Source organism: Aptenodytes forsteri, unplaced genomic scaffold (genome assembly GCF_000699145.1).
Source record: "Aptenodytes forsteri isolate BGI_AS27 unplaced genomic scaffold, ASM69914v1 Scaffold31, whole genome shotgun sequence".
In the NCBI taxonomy this organism is placed as follows: Eukaryota; Metazoa; Chordata; class Aves; order Sphenisciformes; family Spheniscidae; genus Aptenodytes; species Aptenodytes forsteri.
This window is the reverse complement of record NW_008794713.1, coordinates 463,133-486,504: the sequence shown is the minus strand read 5'-3', so window position 1 is coordinate 486,504 and position 23,372 is coordinate 463,133. Positions and strand designations below refer to the sequence as shown.

Below are 23,372 nucleotides of genomic sequence, written 5' to 3'. Positions count from 1 at the left end.
AAGATTTGGAAGAGTTTTCCCCTGTCTAAAAATCTTGGTTAATGAAAAGCCGCGGGACCTCCTAAAACCAGGGGAACAACCTTCAAAACAGCCTACCAGAAGGAAACCCCCTGTTCAGACAAATCAAAGTGCATGGTTGGCTACAAAATTCAAAATATTCCGGGTATTAGTCAGATAACGTTGCATGTTATGTTGTAGGGGTCCTGGTTTCAGCTCTCAAATGTCTCGTCTCAGTGCAATGCCCCATGAACCTCTATTAGGAGCTGTCTTCTATCCAAATAAACAAAGGAGGAAAGTCAGAGACGACCCCGTGTCGTAGCCAGAGGGAAGCCACCAGACCCAGGAGACCTGAAGACCCTTCCTGGAGGAATGCCAACACAGTCAAGATCAGCAACGAGTTTCTTACCGCGTCTCCGCTGTACTGCTTTAAACAGTGCAGGAGGCGACACGTATTCGCCAGCCAAAACGACGTCATCTGAAAGTCATCGTTGTGTTTCTGGAGGAGCAAAATTAGAACATGTGAGACCCCTCCTTTGGTGGGGGAAGCTGGCATAGCACGACAAAGTGATTTTGACTTTCCCCACCTAGATCGGGAAGCTCGCTCTCTGCAGATGGGCAGTATTAGCCATTTGTTCCCTGCAAACTTTTTTTTTTTTAATCTGTAAATGCAAACAAATTTATTGCTAGATCATAATTTCTCTTCATTCTTCTAAAAAGGGGAAGCTATAAGAGCGATTGGGTTTGAAAATCACTAGGAGTGCTGAATATCACACGCTTTGACATGGTTATAACCATGGCAAGTTTTACCATTTGTTCCCCGCAAATTTTTTTTTTTTAATCTGTAAATGCAAACAAATTTATTGCTAAGATCATAATTCTCTTCATTCTTCTAAAAAGGGGAAGCTATAAGAGCGATTGGGTTTGAAAATCACTAGGAGTGCTGAATATCACACGCTTTGACATGGTTATAACCATCTTACACCATCTCAATCCCACGACAAGAGAAAACAGACACCTACTTTCAGCACTTTCTTAATGCCGTTGATGGTGGAGGTGAGCAAGGAGTGCACTTTCTGGTCATCGTTGATGTAATCCGCGTGTCTGATGCACATGTAGAGGATGTAGGCGGGAAGGCAGGGAACAGTAGCAGACACTGCCTGGGGCTTGAGATCTAGAAGGTTTGTTGTTTGTTTTTGTTTTTGTTTTTGTTTTTTTTTTAAAAATCCTCTCAAAATTCACCAAGTGCCAGGTGAAACAGGGAATACCAGAGCTGGAGACATACCCAGGCAAACCCCTCTCCCCCCAGCCCAGGGAAAGCTGAGATTTTGGCAACTTGCATCCCTCTCTGCAGCGTGGACACACAACCAGAGGTCCAACTGCAGGACAGACGGACCTGCTGGAGCCAGCCAAAGCCAAAAAGCCACGGCACCAGGGCTTGGGAGGGTAGCACAGTCTGCGCTGAAGTTTGTGACACTATGCCATTACAATTTAGGGATGCACAGATGTGCACAGGTGGCACTAGATCTTCTTTGCCATGTAAAAGCCTACTCAAGCAGCACACAACTAACCTTAGAAAAGCTCCCTGAAGCTTTCAGGAATACCTCCCACAGGTTATAAACCCCTCCTCTGAATTCACGACTCAGTGAATCACTCTTTCCCTCGAGATACTGAATCCTAATAGTAGCTGCGGGAATTTGCAGCCTCTAAAGAAAGAGCGTGTCTGATTAGGGGAACTTCAGTGACCACAGCAATGGGCTAGCACTGCTCTTTTTAGATCCTCACTAGACTCTGCTGGGGTTAGAGGGTGGTGGTAAATACTAACACTTAGCCAGGGAAGCATGACTTCTCTAACAGCGTTGAATCCTTGGATGCTGGCGGCAATTCTGATCAGACCTTCCAGCGTAAGAAAGCTCACAAGTTTATTATCTGTTATTATCCCATAAATCAAACTACCTTTGTTCCACTGCTGTGCAAAATCCCCGGGGTCTATCCCTTGCTATCCCCTCCCCATCTATTACCACATCGTATTGAGCTCAGCAAGTTACCGCCTGCTCTAAAAACTGCAGCCTCCTTTTTGCATTTTCCATTTTTTCCTCGCTCTAAAGAGTTATATCCATGCTGGTCTATCTGCTTAGTGCTGTGCTGCTTTACCTACCAAAACTGCCGTTCATCATAAACGTGCAGCCCCAGGAGGAATTAATTTGAGAAGATCTATGTGTCTATCTCGAGATCTCAAGTTTACAAACTCTCCCAGGCAAGAGAAGAAGGAGCCAGGCACAAGAGCAGAGCAAGCTCCTCACCTGTAATGAGGTTTCGGATGAGGAGTGGCTCATCTTCTTTATAATATTCCAACATGCCCTGAAAATCTTTCTCCTTTCTCTGGACAGCAACTTGCATGTTACGCTCGTGCCGCCTCCTCTCCGCCGGTACCGTGGCTTGGGATGCTGTGAAGAGAAAAGAGCATGAGAGGTGGTGTCTGGTGATCGAGAACTGTTCACGTCCTCCATTGGCCTTAGAGCAGACACCAGGTCAAAGCGTTTTATATTAAGTTTCCAATAATGTCATCAACTTCGACAGACTTATAAAAATATAAAGAACCAGGTCTTGAATTACCGGGCAGCAGTAGTTCTGACTCTGAATGAAAGAGAGTGCAAAAGTTAGACCTAAAGAGGAAAAGATTAAGTCATTTTTTATTTTCCAAGGAACCACAGGCTAGACGGGTAGTCACCCTACGGGAAGCTTTTTAGCGTATCATTTTCACAGAGGGGAAAAAAAATAGCCAGGCAATGAAAAAATACCTAAGCGTCACATCTTCTGGCTGGCTGTAAAGCTGAAGAACCGCGGTGGCACACCATTGAGCATCGTGCTTCCATAAAAGTTTGATAAAACAGAAGAGACCAGCGTGCAAGTACTGCAGTAAACAGCAGCCTGCTGCATGCAGATCACACTGACAGAGAGACCAGCTGTGCTAGCCATGGAAACCCTCCAGTTATTCAGCTTAATTTCACTTAATGCCTAGTTTTCAGAAATTAGGTTAGAGAGAACAAGGTTACGTGATTAATCACGGCATCTCCAGAGAACGGGAAGCTCCTTCTATACAACGCAGATGTCACAACTGAAGTGTTTTCTGATAAAGCAGAATGCACACATGTGTTTTAATCCCCCTTGAAATTGCCAGAAGAGAGCAGTTGCCTGCTAGCCACTGGTCTCTCCGTATCTCTGCTTGGGTCACAGCATTGACAGCAACGAAAGCAAAAACGTTTCTTAAATACCCTCCAAACCCTGGTACACCACGCGTCAGACCAACACCTCCAGCAAGCACTCGCCCTCCATCACTTCATGGACCCTCTTCCAAGTTTACCACGTTCAGCCACGTTAACAACCTAAAGCTACAGCAGCGCGGCTGTACTTGCTCAAAAGGCAGCCTAAGCATGACCCAGGAGCTTCATTTGGACTTTCGGTTCCCTGCTGTCACGCCAACGATGAGCTCAGTGCTATTCCAGTGTGCCAGAATGAGCCAAGTCTTACTTTAACAGAAAGAAAAAAAGAGAAAAGCCTGCAGCTCTCCAAGGCTGGCTAAAGGAGTGAAACCAGAGCGCTGTTCCCCCACCCCAACATCTACCAACAGCCAAGTCACCTTCAAAATCTTGGACCTTCTTCATGTAAATCTTCAGCTGCTTCTTCAGCTTCTTTTCATTCTTTTCCAACTTCTCTAGCAATTCTTTAAGATCCTGAAAAACAGAAGATGCATTGAGTTAAAAAAAAAAAAAATTAAACCCAAGAACAACTCATCTGGGGTGAGTTTGAGGCTGGAGTCACTCGGCAACCTGGTCTACGTACCACTACTGCACGGTGTGAGCACCTTGGTACAAGAGCAGCTGTGTTATTTCTGGATTGCTCAGAGAGACCCTTATCTACACCGCAAAGTGTGGATGCTGCGCGCCTGCTTTTTCTAGAAGTAGCCTGCAGCAGGCAAAACTCACAACACACCACCCAAAGCATTTTTACTCCTGGCTGTTAATCACATTTAAACAGTTCCAACACTGCTTAGATACGAGGAGCTGTTGAGAAAGGCAAGGAGCCCTCACCTGAACTTAGGAGGGGCCAGCGTTCACTCCAGACCTCGCAACACAGATACAGGAGGTGAGAAGGGGAAAATTTACAATCAGCCAGGCCAGCTTTTCAGAGCGGCAACTGCCCCCCACACTCCCAATAAATGCAGGTAAAAAGAAAGGACTGTGTTATCTTTGTGTGTAATTACAGAGTATAGGGGTCCCCAGCGACTTCAGCGATCTCATTTGGCAGGCAGTGCCACTAGGTAGGCAGGCTTAAAAAAAAAAAAATAAAAATTAAAAAATAAAGTACCTAGGGAGTCACAAGAGTCATACAGCCACTGAACAACAGTTCAAGGCCAAGTACCAGTGCTCCCAAATGCACTAGTGGGAGATGCTGAAGGATCTTGCAGAGAGTTTAGAAGGGGTGGAAGAGACGCCCCAGTGCCTTCTCCTCTCCTTCAACATTTCCCATCTCCCTTCTCTCAACCTGTTTTGTTTTTTTCTTCCCCCTCTTCCTTAGGCTGTGTTTTCAGTATGGCCTCTTACCAGATTTTCATTGGTGAGACGTGTAATTTCTTGCTGAAGTCCGAACTCCACCTGGGCCTCCGGAGACAGTTGCAGGGTCTGCAAGAAAGCCTGCTGCTGTTTCTCCATCTCTTCTTTCATTGCATCCACCTGGTTTTTCAGAGCTTCTACCTCCTCCTCATGCTCTCTTCTCTGATCTTGGAGCTGTGCTTCCAGTAACCTGAGAAAAGGACCCCACCGATCAGCCTGGGGACCTTGGCATCGTGGCAGTAACCACTGTTTGAGTTTAGATCCTTCAAAGTCAGCCAACTTGGGAGTTGTTCCCGGTCAACCTCCCTATAAAACTGACACACACAAAGGGCTGCTACAGCTATTATTGCCACATTAGTCTGTCATTTGTTATACTGCAGGTTAAATACTTTTGATATTAGAGACATGAGATCAAAAGTTTGGGTTTTTTTTTTTTTTAATAAAAGGGAAGAGGGGAAAAAAATAAAAATCCAAGAGCTCTCTTGTTTCTGCAGCTGTATCACAAATTTGGGTTCCTTCACTCTTCCCATTAGCAAAAAGCAAATGCACAGCAAGAAAGCGGTGCAAGATCAACACCTGCGGGTTTTTCAAACGCTCAGCCTGAAGGGCATTTGTTCTTCTGCTCACCCCTTTTCAAACATCAGATCTTACTCTTGAAAACCAAACTGTATGTCTTGCAAATGGCTCCGTTCAGTCGGACCGCCACAGGCTTCGCTTGCTATTGCTGGGAGTTTCAAGAAAGGCAGAAGCTGAAACCCTTCACTCCTGGTTGTTTGTAGAGCTGCTATTTACCTTTGCTTAAAAAGAAGAATATTCATTTATATCTCCATTTTCTTTCATAAACTACCTGCAGAAAACTACGCACAAGGCAATTTTCTGTCATCTTGATCAGTTCCTGCTTTCACCATTGCTGCTGACTTCACCAGGACTCTTCAGCGGGGGGAGAGACTCGTTTCCTTGTACTCCACGACATACAAATACTAACGCCATGATACACAGCCAACAGAAGTCACCAAAACCAGCCCTTCTCCCACTTTTAGGTGGGTACCCAACTTTTTCCTGCCACCCTCTCCTACCCCGCTTTCCCCCTACACCAGATCTCCTTCCAGCCCTGCCCTGAGCCTGTGCACAAGGACAACTTCAGGGAGGGAAATGCTGAGCTAAAGGGCTAGTAAGGCATTTAGTTAATGCATTATCCAGCCATTTGCTAAACCAGAACGCCTTCGTTAATCCAGTGGAAGAGTGAGTCACCACTGAGATGTTAACTGCCCTCCTGTACGCACCCTTGCTGATGGGGATGCTGACAAACCTGGCAAGTGACACAATAATTGATTTTTAAGGGCATTGCCTACCCTCTGCTAAATGGAAATCTCCTCGTTAGTCCTTGAGTTAGTCCCTTCCTTTCAAGAAGACCGAAATAAGTGACTCCAGAAGGTACGAGGACTCTGAGGAAGGGGCATCAAGCCAGAAACCACGAAGTATTAGTCCCAGACTACACAGGGTGATGGTGGCAAAGAAGAGGAACAACCCATGGGGATAACCAAGCCCGTGCCCTTGCTGTAGCTCATGGATGTGCTCTCCTGGGCAGAGCTATGGACAGCCACACACCTGGCTCAGGGGCTTTGGCTCCCCTGGCATCGGATGCAAACGGCAGTCCTCAAAGTTGAGGAAGACTCTGGTGTCGATAGCTTAGCATTTGCCCAGGACATGCACAGACAAGGAGCTGTGCCAGTGGGGAAAAAGCTACAACTCATTCGGGTCCACTGGGAAATTAATGGAGATTCACATCTGTGAACGGTTTCCCTGCAGGAACAATTAAGCATGGGGTTTTTTTTGTTGTTGTTGGGGCTTTTTTTTTGTAAGTATTGTATAAAAGAACATATGCTTTCTATGGAAGATTTCTGGATGAAAAGCATTAATTATTCTCCAGTTTGGGTTTTTTTTTTGTTGTTGTTTTTAGAAGATCTAAACAACCCAATCTCTACTCCCATTTTCCAGCAAAAGATAGAAAAGGATATTTTCCAACTATAGAAACATGGGCAATAACGCACGCAGCCTTGTAATCATGTTGTCAGGAGTTATGTTCTTAATAGGCTTGGAAAATACAGGCCCACCATGAAATAAGTATTAAGTACTTAATTTTCATTTTATTTCTTCACGTGGGTTCGGATTAACCGTGAGCCGCCCTCAGAAAAACATGATCCTTCTACGAACTTGGGTTCCTACATTGCTTTGAAAAACAAATGAATCATCCCCGGTATTTTTCCTGTTACTGTCTGGTTTTACTCTGATCTCTCTAGATGTGACCGCTGTAGACTACTTTATAACAAAAGGTTGTTTTAACTTTTCCTCTCTATAGTGTCCTTAATCAGCTCATTCCACATCTTTTACAAAAATCATATGTATTGGAGCCTCATAACCACCCTGCAAGGAGAGCACAGGCTGATTAACATTTAATTATCAGCTCTTCCAAGCACCAGGTTGAACCAGAAGACTCCAGGAGTCCTTCGGCCTTGCTTTAATCTCCATTTGTGTTTCTAAACGTTCATTAGCTTGGAGATGAGAGGTCGTTACAGAATCACCGGCATCCCCAGGAGATACGGAGGTTACAGGTACTCCCCTGATGTGTCCCGCTGGGATATTTGCCCACCAGACCAGGACATGGGGAGAGCTGTGGAAGGATGGCACTGTGTCCACCACGCACCTTCCTCCTTATACCTATAGGCAACGCATGGATGGGAGCGCACAGTCTCCGGGAGCATGCAAAGCAGACGGCATTGCAGTACAAGCACAGGGACTCCACTGCTGACATGTCAAGGGTCGGGAGAAAATGCTTTAGGGAGGTGCTATATCTTAGTGCAATTTGGAAAAAAAACATCTAAAATGTTGGTGGTTGGTTTTTTTTTTCCTCTTCCTGGAGATTACAGCTTCCCAACGCCTTTATCACACAATTTCCCATTAACGTAACATAATTCTTACTGAATCACAGCTCAGGCATTAGTGACAACAGCCGCCATCAGCAATGTCCAATTAGAATCGCAACGGCTCCTCTGAAAATTAGAGGAGGGTCTCAGTTCCTTCAGTCTGGACATCCTACCTCCAGCTGCTCCCAGAGAGGACCACAGGTCCCATCGAAGACAACAGGACAACAGCAGAGGAAGAGAAAGAAACAAAACGGCAAGCAAAAGGGAGAGAGGGGAGAAGCAGCAGTGGGGAAAAAAGAAAGCGTTTGACCTGGCAACTTGCTTTAAACCTTGATAAGCCAAGCCGAGCTCTCCATCTTCATTGAGATACCCCCAGTCCTCAGTCTTGCTAGAAACAAAGGACAGAAAAAGGAAACAAGAGGACAGAGAAAGACAAAAGGTCAATTGCAATAGAAGGGGAAAAGGTGCAGAACCTTTATTAATTTTATTTTATTTTATTTTTTAAAGCACACTTTCATTACATTGTATTTCCTTTTCCACCATGGTGAAGGAGAACCATGCCATGGTCATGCCCCGTGCAACACCCCTGGCTAGTGGAGCTTCTCCTCCCTCCCCAGCTGCGAAACGCATCCTCGTGAAGCCCTTTCCTCCCCGACCCACCACAGCCAACACAGGAACCCAAAAATCATTCGGGTCAGAAGGGATCGTCGCAGATCACCCAGTCCAACCTCCTGGCAGGTTATCGTCATTCCTGAGATGTTACTGTTTTTACCAAAAAGCCCAACTCCTGGAGGTCGGAGCCTGAGTTTTTGTTTCTGTATGGCTAAACTGTTTCCCATACGGTTGCAAGGAAAAGCTGGCAAGCCCACGCCACACCCGCTAGCTCAAATCCTCCTTAAAACCTTATGCTTAAAAACCAGGGAAGAGAAACAAGGACCATGAGGGATAAATGGGAGAGCAGAAGTCGGCACGAGGGGTAAGGAAGAGCTGTCCAAACACGGGGTAAAACAAAAAGCACAGAGTGATCCTTAGCAGCTCCCAACGGGCTTCCTTGCTTCCCCCCCAAAAAAATTAACTATTTTTGAGCTGGAACAGCCCGCATGCACTTCCAACCCACAGTGGAAACACAACCCGACCCCACTATTGCATACTGATAGCTTGAAACAGCTCACTCCTCTTCCAGACCTTCTGCCCTCTGGCACATCTCACTAAGACGACATTTTTAAGACAAGTTTCTCCATTTCCTTCCTTCTGCAGCAACTTCCACTGGTCTAAAATAAATTCTCTTCCTTCTACTTCAGTCGAGGGTCTCCTCAATCATCAAGTCAAACACATCAGCCTTTCCTCAGAGCAACCTTCGGTCCAAACACCCCTTGGATGTTTGTTTCCTTACATCCATATGAGATCAAGTCTCCTCTGTATCCATCCAGGCAGAAAAGTGCCCAGAAAAGCCTCATCTCACTTTAACGCTAAAAGTTTCCTTTTAACAGGTTTTGGTGTTTTGTTTGTTTTTGTTGTTTTTTTTTTTTAAAGTTATAAAAGGCAGGAAACTCATTTATCTTTTTTAATGAGGTGTTGAACACATTACAAATGAGTGATGTAAGCTGGTCAACCTGACCAGAAACATTTGCTACAGCAAGATTTTACTTGGCTTCAACGTGAGTCAGAAAACAGGTTTTCTTTTTGGAAATAATAATAATAAAGTAATAAATAATAATAAAAAAGAATAATAATAAAGAAAGAAACAACAACAACAAAAAAATCACCTAATATATCATTAAACTTTCAGAGAAAAAAAGAACCAAGCCAATATGCAACTCCTGTTTTGAAAAGAGGTGTAGCAGATGCCATTCCCTGGCAAGGAAAGCTCTGCATGTTTAAGTGGAAAAGCACAAGCTTTCTGTAGCAAATTTTCACACGAGGAAAGCAGCACGGACTGTGCCCTTGCAGCACTACCACGAAAGGACTCAAGAGGTGTCTCACCGCTGCAGACAGCTTGGACATCCCTTCCATCCTGGCGTACGAGCATGGCATTTCTCAAAAGTAGCAAACATTTCTGGCATTAACGTTTGGAAAATTCATCTGTTAAAGCTGTACATATGAGTTTAGATTAAAACCTTGTTTTTACACATATATAGCAGGCTTCCAAAAGGGTCTGTAGGGTGGTAGATACAGGGAGGTTTATCAGTCTGATTTGGGTCAATTTGTTAGTAAGGTCGGGTTTTTTTGGTTCAGATAATCTTAACAGAACACGTACTTAGGCACTGAAATCCAAGAAAAAAAAAACCAAACAAGAAGGATCCTCACTATTTATTACACATCAGTAACCTGGGAAATCTCGCACAATGAGCAGCATTTTTAAGAGATGCATTTGCCTGGATAACCTCCTTTGAAAAATAGCTTTCCTTCCTTTTTTCATCATATGCATTGTGGTAAACGAGGAAAGCAGCTCAAGGGGGTGCCGTCATACTAAGATAAAACTGCCCTGGGAAATGAGCATTCAGCCCATGTTCATCAACACGGCACTGACTCAGAAATCACTGAGCCTCCTTTCTCCCAGAAGTTCACATTGACCAAGACATTAAAAGTCAATAGGGGTCCTTTCTAGCTAATTAGATTAATTAGTATGTGCCAAAATAATTTCCTAAAATGCAGGGTAAAGCCTTCTCTCAAGCAAGCCTGAAATGAGTTGAAAGGACATGATTCACAAAACCTCATTTCTCCTTTATCCTTATCTTTGAGGCACGGGTCTAGGGGAGCAGCTGGCGACCTGCAGCTGGCAAACTGCCTTCATGAAAGGGAGAGAAACTCCTGCCCAAACACCTCCCTCCCCGCCTCCAAGTAGCTTAAAGGAGGTGCACGTGTACCAAACCCCAGAGATGTTAATTTTAGCATCTTCAGATAATTATCATCTCGTAATAAAGAAGAGGCATTTCATTTTCAAACACAGATATGCTTTTTTTTTTTTTTAATTAAATGGAAAACTAATGCACATCACAGATTAGATATATGACAGAGTGGGAAGCAGTGATAAGAAGAGACACATTGGAGAGTGGTAAGCAGAGATATGAACGCTTTCCATGTGATGGCCTTTTCCAGCCGCAACAGCATCCTCCACATGAAGCCAGCGTCAGCCCTTCACTTTGCACTGCAGCTGCAGGTGGGACTTACCCAGCAGAAAAAAACCCCACCAACAACAACAAAAAAAGCCACGTACTCTACAGAAATCACTTGGAAGTTATCACAGAAGTTAATTTCAAAGACTAAGCCCGATCTGCTTTGAGCTGCCAGGTTATTAATCTCTAACATCATCACCTGGTCTTTTGTTGGCTCTACGCTTCTACCAAGATCAAACAGGCTTGAAAGAAAGATCCCAAGAACTGAAGCAGGGAACACAGAGCCCACTTAGCTTTACATTCAGTTATTGAAGCAGAAAATTAGCTGGAAACTAACTTGATGCTTTTCCCTTTAGCAAAGTCAGCAAGAGAAGGGGAAGAAAAAAAAAAGCTGAGTTCACTGCATTTATAAGGGGCTGCTTTTAATTCAAACTTCCCCTTGACCTGGCATCAAAGGGCTTTCCCTCGAGAGCAGCGTGGAGAAAGAGAATCGCTATGTGGGCAGGGTTAGCAGCACCTGGAAGATTTTCCTGTTTTCCTCCTGCTGTATTTAAAAGTCCTGGATCACACAGACATAGAGCGAATAAAATGTCTGCCTCCCACCAAAATAAAGCCATGCTCCATCCCCAGCCTAAATAGCTAAGACATGATGACTTCAAGCTAATAGTGATCCAAGGGTGGACCATGGCTTTACCACATCGGTCAGACTGGACCGATGGAAGAGCATCCGCCTCGGTTAGAAACAGCCAACAGAATGAGAGGTATCAGGGTAAAGAGAAATGGGAGTCCCTCCCTGCGGCGCAGGTGGGAGAAAAAGTGGCTCTTGCTTATTAATCCCACTTCAGAATTGCAATCCCACCGGAAAAGCTTTCCATTAAAATATTTATTGATCAAAATTAGAAAGGGAAAGCAGTTTTATTTCTCATGCTGACTCACTTGGGTATAGAGCTGCTGAAGTATGAATGCAAATTTGAGCTGGGGAGAGGGAATGTTAATTTATATCTACAAATACAATAATTCATGCTCCCCGAGCGTTTGTTTCCATCTGTTTTATTGCCATCGACTCCAGCCTACAGTTTATAAACCGACCCAATATACGAACAAATGCATAGGGAACCATGTAGTGGGGAAGCTGGTGGTGATTAACGAGCCATTGGATAAATCACCGCAGAAAATCAGGGTGATAGTACGTAGAGCTGCTGCTACTGTAGTACAAGAGCCAAGCTCCAGCCAAGCTTCATATGAGAGGTCGCCAAGAGAGGAAACCGAGCCTGGAGACTGCAGATTTCCCCTCCCAAATCTCAAGAGGCCAAAAACCACCAAGGCCTGATCGCACGAACTTCTTAAATTGCAACTGAACTTCTTCAATGTGCAATGGCAAGGAGAGAGATTTGTATTCTCGTAGAAAATTAGATCATTGCAGCATTTTTGATGATTTTTGTGTGTGATTCCATCCTCACTGCAGAAGTTAAGTCTGGAAACCACAACGGCTGAAGGAGGACTGGAGTCTCCCGACAGGCTGAGTGAAAGTGGACAACGCGCACTCCAGGATGGCCAGATATCGATTACTATTGGGGACCCATGATACAACCTGGTCAGACGCGTGCCCTATGAAAGCAGCAACTCTTGTTTTGACTCCAATTCCTTCACCAACACCTGAACACAAACTACCCATCCCTAGACACGCACACTGGAAAATGCAGGTTAGGGAGTAATTAACTCTGTGCCTGACAATGGGATTTTGCATCCCATACTAGCGTCCACAACTCCAGGAGAAAGTTGGAAGGAAGTAAGAGAAAATCCACATAATTCATTAAGTGACCAAAAAAACACACCTTGCAGTAGGCAGCACACTGAGCTCCACTGATTTATTGACAAAAAGGTGATGTTTAAAATCAATCTCATCACCTCTACTGCAGGAGGGGCAGAAATTTCATCAGCAAGTTCACTTCAGGAAGGCAAATATTCAATGGCAACAAATTGAAAACCAAACGCTGGTCCTGATCCAGCCAGACGCGATGCCCAGGGGAGAAACCAGTATCATGAGAGTCCTGAACCCCAACAATCCCCACTCCTCCAGGTCCCCGGGCCGAAGTGAAAGCTGGCAGCACTAGTGTGGGCAGAGCCTCAGTCTAGCCATCAGGGTTTGAAGCTCTGTTTAAATGCAATGCATGTGGAACCCAGCCCTTCCAGCAAGCCCATCTTTGTACTCACACAGGGTAACTGGAGAGATCTCCACAGGTTCTCCTAGGGCTTTTCCAATAAGTAAAATAGACGCAAAGTCAGAAAATCCAGCCCATACTACGGCAGGAATTTGGGAAGCATACAGCACAGTCATGATGACCAAAGCTGACCGCACAACTATATATACATTGAATTTATGCACATCAATCCGGGCACATGGATTTCCCTTTGCACCTTTTTGGCCATCCAGTTCTGAAAGCGTTAAGCAACTCTTCACAATTTTTCATACTGCGTTCAAAGACGGTGTGGGTTTGCTCATATTCATACAGGTATGAATAAAATCCTAATTAAGTCACGGTCTTTCTCAGCCTGGACTGCTAACAACCTTCTGCAACCAGTTTACAAAGTGCCAAAGTATGCTATCTTATTAAAAGCCATTAATCCACAACGGTTAGGTCTTCTGACTACCTTGCTGAATACAAATTATTTAGGAAAAAAGCCTCAAACATCTCCATTTGTCAAGAGAAAAAGATGAACGTTCAATTTCCTTGCAATAAAATAAATATTTACTTTACATATTATCTTGCTGTTTAATCCATGCAATTTTGTCTCCTTGCAAGATACTCCTTTTTTATTTGATGTCCTCCTGGATAGCTGCAAGGATTGATTTAATGCCTCGCAATATAAGCCCATTGTTACTATAAGGACAGACACGTTCATGATATTAACCCTTGCTATGGGAAACCTGTAATCAAACGAATGTTCCTGACTCTCAGTTTAGATGCAAGAAAACCAATAATGTGGGTGTTGCCAGAGAACACAGCGTGTGTTTGTTAGCTCAGTTCACCATCACGGGCTTTTGCCTCTGGGAAAACGAGAGGGGAACGGTGCTGTCTTCCCAGCATAGCACGAGGACTTACTTGAAATAAGTAACTCTCAAATATATCCCAAATCCTAGTCTTGCTACTGTTTATGTACTGGAAGCAAAGTCAAAATCCAGTTTTGCTCACTTCTCCACGTTGGCTTTTCTACCTGCCCAGTATCTCCCCTCCCTTGGGGACACACTGCCCCAAAGATGAGGGCTCCTCACCCATTACAAGACCTGCACCTTTGGTCCCATCTTTATGGTCCATCCTTGACCCAAGGTCCAGAACACAATCCAGAAGCTGGTAACTCTCTAAACCATGTTGTTAATTTTGGTCTGGATCCCATCTTTCACATTTCGGTCAGCCCCTCCTGCTGCTGGAAAAATTTGGGCCACACTTACCGGTTCGTCTCACACATCCCCTGATAGGCTTCAATCGCGTCCTCCTGATCAATGTGCTTGTCACTGTTCGGCCAGCTGGCGTTGGTGGTGATGCTTTCCTAAATTCAACCATGCAAAACACAGCAGCATGACATCCTGCACATCTCCTCCTGTCTTTCAAAGTTCCCGATACCAAACAACTCCCAACCATCCTTAACAGAGCTTCCTCGGGGCATCCATCAGACTAGAGAGTTTCTATGAATTCATACGCGTGCAAACAGACAGCAGCAGAGATTAGGAGACAGAAAGAGGATGCATGAACCTGGGAGGGAGATAAGGGGGGGGTGTGTGGTCTGAAATACAAAACGTACCCCAAACCTCGAGGAATGATAAGGCAGTGAATTAAAAAGCCCAAGTGAGAGTTTTCAGAAAACATACTCTTCCATCAGAACAGGGTCTAAACAAAAAGCCCTCAAACAACTGTGACGGGACAGGCTCTCTTCTTGCCTACGCACCAGTAGAAACACATTACAGCTGCACCAGCATCAAGTGAGCAGAAGCTGGTCCAGAAGCTCTTTTCCCCCACCCCGTTTCCTCGCAGAATAAGCCAGTTGTCACAAAACACCCCTGGGAACCATCTCAGACCACCACACCTTGGTGCAGGGCTGGAGAAGTTGTTCCTTGGTGTGGGCTGGCTAGACCTCATCAGGTCTGGGGTCAAGCACCTTACAGCAGTACAGACCACCACGGGACATATAGTCCTGGGCTGTCTGAAACGGTGTCATGGACTATATCTTAGCCAGAGGCAGAACCTCCTATAACCCTGCAGAACCTCCTATAACCTCCCCGCTCCATTCTGCCACCCAGAGGCGTACCAAAGCAAAAATGGCATCGCTCAAGCAGGCAGTGAATTTTCAGGAACAGAACGGGAAAAGAGAAAGAAAATCCATTACCGTCTCAATTACCATGCTTTTGCCTGTCTCTTTTTGCTGGGCTGCCTTCATAATCTGCGTCCTCAGAATGAGCACCTCTTCCTTCCGCACTTCCAACTCCTCGTTGGCCGATTTCAGCTGATTCAGTAACAGGTTATAACTGTCCTGAATATCGTTGGACGAGTTGTTCTGGGTTGCTCGGTCTGCGATAGCCTTCCTCAGCTCATTAAGTTCATTTTTCAGCTTCTTGTTCTCCGACTCTAGCTCTTGCCTCTGGAAAATACCAAGCCATTAACCAGTTTAGATAAACTGTCTTGCAGTGCCTCACCCTTTTCTGAGACACCTCTAAGGTAACTTAATTACCGATGATCGCGGCCAAACGATCAATTCATGCCAGGATCTGGATGTTGCTGCCCGTCCAGCCATGTGTGGCTCAGAAAAGATTTTTGTTGTAATCAGTAGCCTGTTACCATTTAATAACAACACTACAGGGTGACACGGGAGATTTTTTTTATTTGTTGACACTATTTTTAGACACAAGAGCAAGCCTTTAGAGAAGCCAAACACATTTGTTTCTTCTCCACCCCTTTTCCTTCTCAATCAAGAAATCACCACAAACCCCACAATGTTTAGCTCATTTTTCATATTCATTAGATAAGCTGGAAGATGCCAATTTACATGACCCCTTCATCATGGCAGACATCCCGTTAGGTGAGCTACAGCTGCGTGAATTCCCACTACAGCTTCTTTTCTCATACATTTTGCAGTTCCCCTACCGCGGTGCAACGTTTGCAGTTGGAGGATTTTCTTGCCCTGACATCTCGTCAGCTGCTGGCATTTGACAGGCAGGGGCAATACTGTACAGGTTTGATGCCAACTGCTTCTCCTGAATAACGATGCATGAGCATCAATCACCGTCTTTGCCGAGACAACTGAAGGGCTTATTTGCTTTTGCATGACAGTAGAAGACAGAAGAATAAAACTCCGGCAGCTAAGACAGCCTTTATTTCAGTTATTTCACCGCGAAGCTTTGTTTGCAGGTGGTAACACCACATCTGGCAGCTCTTTGCCAGCACCCAAAACCCACCTGGAGCATCCCAGCTGGGTCAAGAGCAGCTTTGCTCCTGCGGATGGTGCAGTCCTCGCTATAGGTCACAGATGGGGAGGGAGCCAGACTCCTGGGGTCCTGCTCACAGCCCGAATCCCAGCAACCCGCCTTCCCTTTGCACCGGATCCTCCATCACCGGTTGCTGCATGGTGGCACCCAGGACCGCTCCCCTCCTGTCCCCATGCACCCAGGCCTCTCGGACAACGCCAAAACCGAACAGGATCCGCACCCAACTACCGCGTGGCAAAAACCGAGACATCTGCAAGTGAGCTGACAAAGCCTGGTGTCTGACTGATGTGGGGTCAGCTCTTTCCTAGGGACCGACCCCCAACCATGTAGATTCTCTAGCGTCTACAATAGCACAAGCTCTTGACCCACTGAGATCCAGGTGCTTCTCTCCCCCCACTGCCCTTTGACCCTTCCCACAGCTTTCTTGCACGATCCCTCTTATCTATGGGATATCTGCTTCATTATCAGCTTCGGCTGAGGCGAGCTAATGAATCCAAAAATGCCTGGACGGATGAGGGCAATTTATACAGTTTATACAGCGTGTAGCTAGCACAGCTGTGTAAACCTCGTTTCTATAGGAGACGGGCGTTATAATTATAAATCCTTACAAATTATAAAAAGCATGCATTATCACAGCAGAGGTGTGAACAGAATAGTTGATCTGGCATCTGGACATACTCCTAGCTGAACAAACACCATCAGTAACGGAGCATAGTCAGGTACTTTAAACCATCTGTCATTAAAAAAAAAAAAGAGGGTAAGAAATGCATTTGGATCCAGCAATTCCTCCACATCCACATTAGCCACAGCTCAGCAGAGGGAGCGTATGGGCCACTGGCTTTTCCATAACTGTTTGTTAAAACAAGAGTTTGAAAAGCGCGCGTGTGGTGGGGAATCTGTACCAAACTGGGTTTAACTCTTCTTGCCGCGTGGCTAAAGCATCGACTCGCTCTCCACTCTTTTCTGATCATGCTCAGAGGCAGAAGGGTAAAAAGAAAGCGATTAATTGCTTTTCTACACAAATGGCTGTTCTGTGATTTTTGTTATTTGCTGGATAAGACCCCTCCTTTCCTTCCTCCTCCTCTTTTTTTTTTTTTTTTAAAAACGGCCCTTTTTTTTTTTTTTTTTTTAAAAACGGGTCACAGCCACACTAGTAACTCCAGGGACTGGTTGTACCAAGCTGTGCTCTGGTTAGAAACGAAGCCAGGAAGGATCAGGAAAGAACGTGATAACCAACGACGCTGCTCCAAGAGCCCGTGCCCTGGACTCCTTTCAGAGTTTACAATTAAATTAATTCCCTACTCCCTTCTTGGTAGATTTCAGGCACGGAGCCATGTTAAAATATCTATAGACATGGGTGAGACACCTATCGTCCCCGGCCCGTACACCCTTTTCCCACCAGCATCAGTGATGGCAGAACAGAAGCTAAAATAAAATGCTCTGAATGTGGAAAGAGAGATTTCTACTTGCGCTGTGAGAAATGCCCTTTCTTCTGCATAGTCCAAAAGTGCTAATTTATTTGACAAGTTCTACAGTCAGAACATCCCGGACTTGAACTCACACTTGTCCCACGTGTACAGCACTATGGAGGTGTGAAAGGGGTACCCAAGCACTAACGGTGACGGAAATAGCCTCGCTCTTTAGGAAGGGGCTTATATAGCAGTGCTGGGTGGAGTATGAGCCTGTGTAAATCAGAGGTTAGCACTGCCACGCCGGGATTTTGTGCTTTCTTCTATTTCTGGTACTCGAGAGGAAAAGAAAATAAAATCCTCTAGAAGCTCATTTTGTGATGAGCTTCCAAGTCTAAGGAATGAAACCAACGTGCCAGCTATGTGAAGAGCAAGAAATCCAATTATGCATTGTGCTCCTGCTAGGAACACAAAGTCAGGGCAAGGACTCCTTGGTGCTTTCATTCCCGCTCCCACTTTCCCAGCGTGAAAAAACAAGCCGGAAAATACATTTTTCACTGGGGAACTTTTTGTCGTACAGGCGTGACTCAGGGACATATCTCCCACCAGGGAGATGTTACACATCCCTCCAGCCCTGCATCACGGCTAACCAAACACCTTGCTGGGCATATTTTGGGACAGCATCTACTGAAAACTCTATTTATCCGTTACAAAGGACACATAATTTATGCCTGCTGTAAACAGATCAGTGTTAGCTCAGGTTTCTCACATTTCTTCGCAGCGTTACAAAAAGAAACAGCCAACCCTTATCCAAATGAGCCTCTCGAAGAAAGGACTGTGCCTCACTCGCTGCCCTCCATCAAAATCTGCACCAAGAACAGGCTCCCCACCAAAAGCTAATCCCAAAGGCAAACCCCTGCCATCGTAGGTGCCGTGACAGTACAGGACAACCCCACTGAGACACGAAGCTGGCTGACAGCAGACACGTATGAAGTAGCAGACCATGCGCTGGCTACAAAACCCAAGCCTGCCCAGCCACCCACTAACACTCACGCCTTGTATTCTCCCACTCGAGGGGCTGTGCATGTCAAAAACATCTTGAATGGGACCTAAAAGTGAAGACTTAGGTCACAAAGTACTGAACAAGACCCAGAAACATCCTTAACCCCCAACAAAACCTGCTCTTCAGCAATAACTGTACTTATTACATTTACCCAAACTGATATTTGTATGCATTATTTTAAAATAATGCATATACTTACAACTATATTTACATTTTTACTGTTTATTGTATTTATATATTTATACTCATATTTATCCAAACCATACCCTGGGTCATTCATGACCTTATCCAAGCATCCCTTCCCCCATCCAGCGCAACACCCCTACACCACGATGAGCTGTTCAGCTACATCAGTCACAGTCTTCACACCTCACCTAGGTCAAAATTCATATTCATTTCAGGGAAATATACTGGTTTCTGAAAAGACACTGCAGCCACCCTTCTAAAACCTTCTGAAACCTTTCTGAACTGGCTAAGGAGTCTCAGTTCCCAAAAGATAGTGCATCAGTGGTGCATCAAAGACGAGATCCCTTCCTCCTCCATAAGCTGGTATCTCATGGACCGTGCAAGAGCATCCGCAGGAAGAGTTTGCTACGTGTAAGCTTTTAGACACCTCAGCCTCGTTGCCCAAGAGAAAGACTTTTTAAGCTGGCAAAAAGGAAAAAAAAAATTAAAAAAAATCTAATTACACATGACTCTTGAAGGAGCCAGAGATAGCATAAATATTTGAGATACAAATTAGCAGGAGAAATAGAGAGAAGAGAGGAAGAGCTTTGTTATAGTCACAGAAGCAGCTGTCATGGGGGAAGGAGGGAAAAGCAGCACTCAAAATCAGTAGTAAGTCACTCTTTCATTGCAGATGGAGACTTCAGGCAGTGTCCTACATTCAGAGGTGGGGAAAACACCAGCGAGCTGTATTTATCTCTCTTTTTCTGTGGTTCCTCTCAGGCCAACCCACCTATAGGGAACGCAAAATCCTTTCCTTTAGGACTGGGGGTTGCCTCTCGCTATGGCATTTGAAGCAATTCCTCCTTGCTTTTCACAGGGACCTCAGCTCTTCCTAGACTGACAGTCACCCAACATGCCAGTACCCAAAATATCTTGTGCTACAGCTGGTCTGTGCAGGTCTGGACTGCGTTAAAAGCAAGCTCGTAGACCTGGTTGTCCCTTGTTGCAACCCTCAGCTCATTTTCCTGCAACTCCAGCAAGAACCTTGTGCTGGAGATCCTTAAAGAGAACCTCTTGCAGTGCAACGCCACTAAGATCTAAGCCTGAGATGTGTTTCCTTGCAAGTTCATTTTCCACCTGTTTTAGGCTAAAGGTGAAAGAACCCTGCTTTTTTGTAACATGTGCTACCTATTCCTATGAAATGGTATTAATAGAGAGTTATTAAGGTTTGTTAGATACATACATAGTCCTACGTGAGTATGTTAGGAACGTAGAAAGTAGGAAAATCCAAAATTAATATTTCCATTCTGAACTTCCTGGGTTAAAACTTGAAGAAAACACAATGTGTGAATTCACACAGAAGTCAGAACTGCAGAAGCCATTTAAGAAGGTGACGGTTCTTATCTGCTGGGTTTTCCCCTTCCAAACGGCAACTTCACTTTGCTTTACAAGGTCAAGAAACTTAAAACTTCCATAGCCACGTTTGAGATCATTGCCCAAGTGTCTTCCAGTTGGTTAAAGCTCCTGCCACGCTTCTACTCCAACGGGCTGTGCAGAGGTACTAATGAAACTCATCAGCAGGGTTTTTCTCTGATTATTATTGGAACAGGCTGCCCAGGGAAGTGGTGGAGTCCCCATCCCTGGAGGTATTTAAAAGACGTGTAGATGAGGCACTTAGGGACATGGTTTAGTGGGCATGGTGGTGTTGGGTTGACGGTTGGACTCGATCTTAGAGGTCTTTTCCAACCTCAATGATTCTATGATTCTATGATTCTCAATCACAAACAGCTTGTCTAGCAAGTGCAACAAGAATATCGCGCTTGGAGACGAAAAATTGGATGGACTAAGTGCCAGAAAAAGCTACTGCTAGAGGTATGCTCTTAGTGAGGGTTGACCACACATCCTTTCCACCTCTAATTTCTGCTTTTTTGCATCCTTCTGAGGAGATGATGCAGACAGCAAAAATAGGTATGCCTACCGTCAGATGGTTTAGTATGATGTTACCCTGGGTAACATATGTTCCTCTGGATTTCTCAGTTGTATTGCAATATTTGTTAAGGGGACAGGGAGAAGGAGCATCTGAAATGTAGGTCTGCACTACCAAAAAACAAAACAAGCAAAACCCCACCCCTTACAAAGCTTATCCCAGAAACTGGTTTTCTGAGGATGAGCAGGACAGAAGAATTGGCCTAACAGTCAAGACCAGAAGTATTTGGGTACAGTTAGAGCAGGAGGACACAACCCACACAAGCCGCAATAGGAGCCTAGCAAGTTTCAGTCGCTCTGTATGTCATAGGGAGAAAATGATGGCGGCGGAACTGAAAGGATTTAGAGCTTAGGGACAGGACGAATTGCAGGGTAGGGCAATAGCTGGGAAGACACACGACGACTATGGTCAACCAGCACTGCTGCTGGGAGATGGAGGCTATTACTAGAATCCATGCAGCAGATTTATTTGGTTGACTTGACTGGCACCTTGGGAACACAAGGAAAGACGACAAGTAGCAGACTTGGAGCCTGGAACAAGAAACACGTTGGGCTTCAGCCGTAAGAATTCACACCTACTGCAGGGCAAACTGCTGAGACCTGCGCTGTCAGGTCAAAGGAAACCCAAGAAAGTCCCAGTGGGAATATGTGGGAAAAAGCACCCTTCACTGTAAATGGGCTTGTAACCGCCATGGATGACTCAAACAGGTAGATCAGAGCAGAACAGATGTTGCCTCAGAGAGAAACATCTGTGAGCCCACCCCAGGCCCAGGAGCTGATGGAGAGCTACAGCTTCCAAACTGCTATCTCCAATAGTCAGAACCGATTTACAGGAGATTTTGGGTTATTACCTCGTTCAGACAATTTGGGCTGTTGGAGCCATGCAATAGGTTACAGCACTAAGTAGGAGCTCATCACTCACCTTCAGACTGTTGTATGCAAAATCTTCATGGTCCAAAGTCACTTCAGTCTTCGTTTCAATTACCTGCGTGGATTAAAGAGATAAATTAATATTTAAAAGCAGGAGAGGAACTGGCACATGGCACAGGATGGTTAGGCACGCCTCCATCAACAGCCAGCCCTGCCGCAGCTCAACCATAATAATGTTATTAATTGCCATTAGATGGAGTCCCAGCAGCATGTAGTGGGGCAGGGGCCGCTTCAGGAGAAAAAGGTTTAATCTCTCATTAATATCTTGACAACTGCGGCTCACTGCAGCTTTTGAACAATGACAGTCATTAGGGGAACAATCTTCAACACAGGGGTTGGGAAGCAGGCTTTTAATCTGCCTCTGCAGCAAGGATGAGAGGCTGGGGAAGTTTTCTATTTCGTGTGTTTCCTGCAAATTGCTAGAGGTGATCAGTAAGAATATCTGGTGAAGCAAGTAAATAATTACTGTTGATGATTTTGTTGAGTCTCTTATTGCATTTGTCAACAGACACATAGATCTCGCCAGAGAGAAATAAACAAAATAATTCCCAAACAAAGTAACAACAGCCCCAGAAATTTCAATTATGAAATCAAGAGTTGTTGTGGTTTAACCTCAGTCGGCAACTAGAAAGGAAATTAACTCTATCCCTGCCGAAACCAGGACAAGAGTGATGGCATTTGCTCAGCATTATATATATGAGCATCTTTGGTGCTTCACGACACCATACACGCAGCGCTGCTGTTTCATGGCATGCATCGTCTCCCACGCTCTGGCCTGTGAACAAGCCACAAAGCCTCAGTTACAGATGGCAGGGTAAAATGTATACAAGGCATCTGCTATTAAAAGCCCCTCGTGCTAAACATCAGCTCATTGGCAACTAGAGAGCTGTATTTTCAGATTCCAGTTGCAAGTCTGGATGGACTCCTGTTCCTTAAGTTGCCACTATGCTGTCAGTAATCTTGATTTTTTTATTTATTTTTTTTTTAAATTACTTCCAAGCAAACAACCCAGAGTGTAGGAAGATGTTTTTTGCACAAGGAAGAAAGAATATATCAAAGGAATATCCCTGCCCTGCAACAGAAAGGAAGAACCCCTTCTTCTAACAGCTATCTTGCTATTTCTGATAGCTATAGCTATCTGCTATACCATTTTTTTAAGCTACATTCCTATATGACCATTACTGGGGGGGGGGTGGAACCCAAACCATACAGATTATAACAATACCAAACTGAGGACACAAGCCTGACTGACACGTCTGTGAAGTGCACGCCACACACCGCTGGATGGGGGGAAGCCAGGACTGCAAAGAAGCACTTGAATAACCCAAATCAATTGAAAGACATGTGGAGACGTGGAGTACACCAGGGCCTTTCTCTTCACGGCTCCCGAGCACTGACATGCCTCTAGGTTTGATCCAGCCAAAAGGTGGTATCTGTGTCCGTAAGGCTGCAGCATCACATCTATCTGCAATCCTCCAAATAGAATCATTAAGGTTGGAAAAGACCTTTAAGATCACCGAGTCCAACCGTTAACCCAGCACTGCCAAGTCCCCCACTAAACCATGTCCCTAAGCACCACGTCTACAAGTCTTTTAAATACCTCCAGGGATGGGGACTCAACCACTTCCCTGGGCAGCCTGTTCCAATGTTTCACCACTCTTTCAGTAAAGAAATTTTTCTTTACATC

The 23,372-nt window shown here is 45.0% G+C and overlaps 1 protein-coding gene across 1 annotated transcript in view; it reads right to left on the bottom strand.

Moving 5' to 3' along the window:
- MYO5B (myosin VB) overlaps window positions 1–23,372 on the bottom strand; it is a 134,972-nt gene that overhangs the window by 6,498 nt on the left and 105,102 nt on the right. Inside the window, exons 27-35 of the mRNA XM_009273831.1 lie at window positions 21,678–21,740; window positions 15,046–15,285; window positions 14,102–14,199; window positions 7,845–7,922; window positions 4,602–4,800; window positions 3,638–3,731; window positions 2,301–2,444; window positions 1,020–1,171; window positions 407–496 (exon numbers count right to left, since the gene is read on the bottom strand). Coding sequence (XP_009272106.1) covers window positions 407–496; window positions 1,020–1,171; window positions 2,301–2,444; window positions 3,638–3,731; window positions 4,602–4,800; window positions 7,845–7,922; window positions 14,102–14,199; window positions 15,046–15,285; window positions 21,678–21,740 — 1,158 coding nt within the window. The remainder of the gene's footprint in view (window positions 1–406; window positions 497–1,019; window positions 1,172–2,300; window positions 2,445–3,637; window positions 3,732–4,601; window positions 4,801–7,844; window positions 7,923–14,101; window positions 14,200–15,045; window positions 15,286–21,677; window positions 21,741–23,372) is intronic.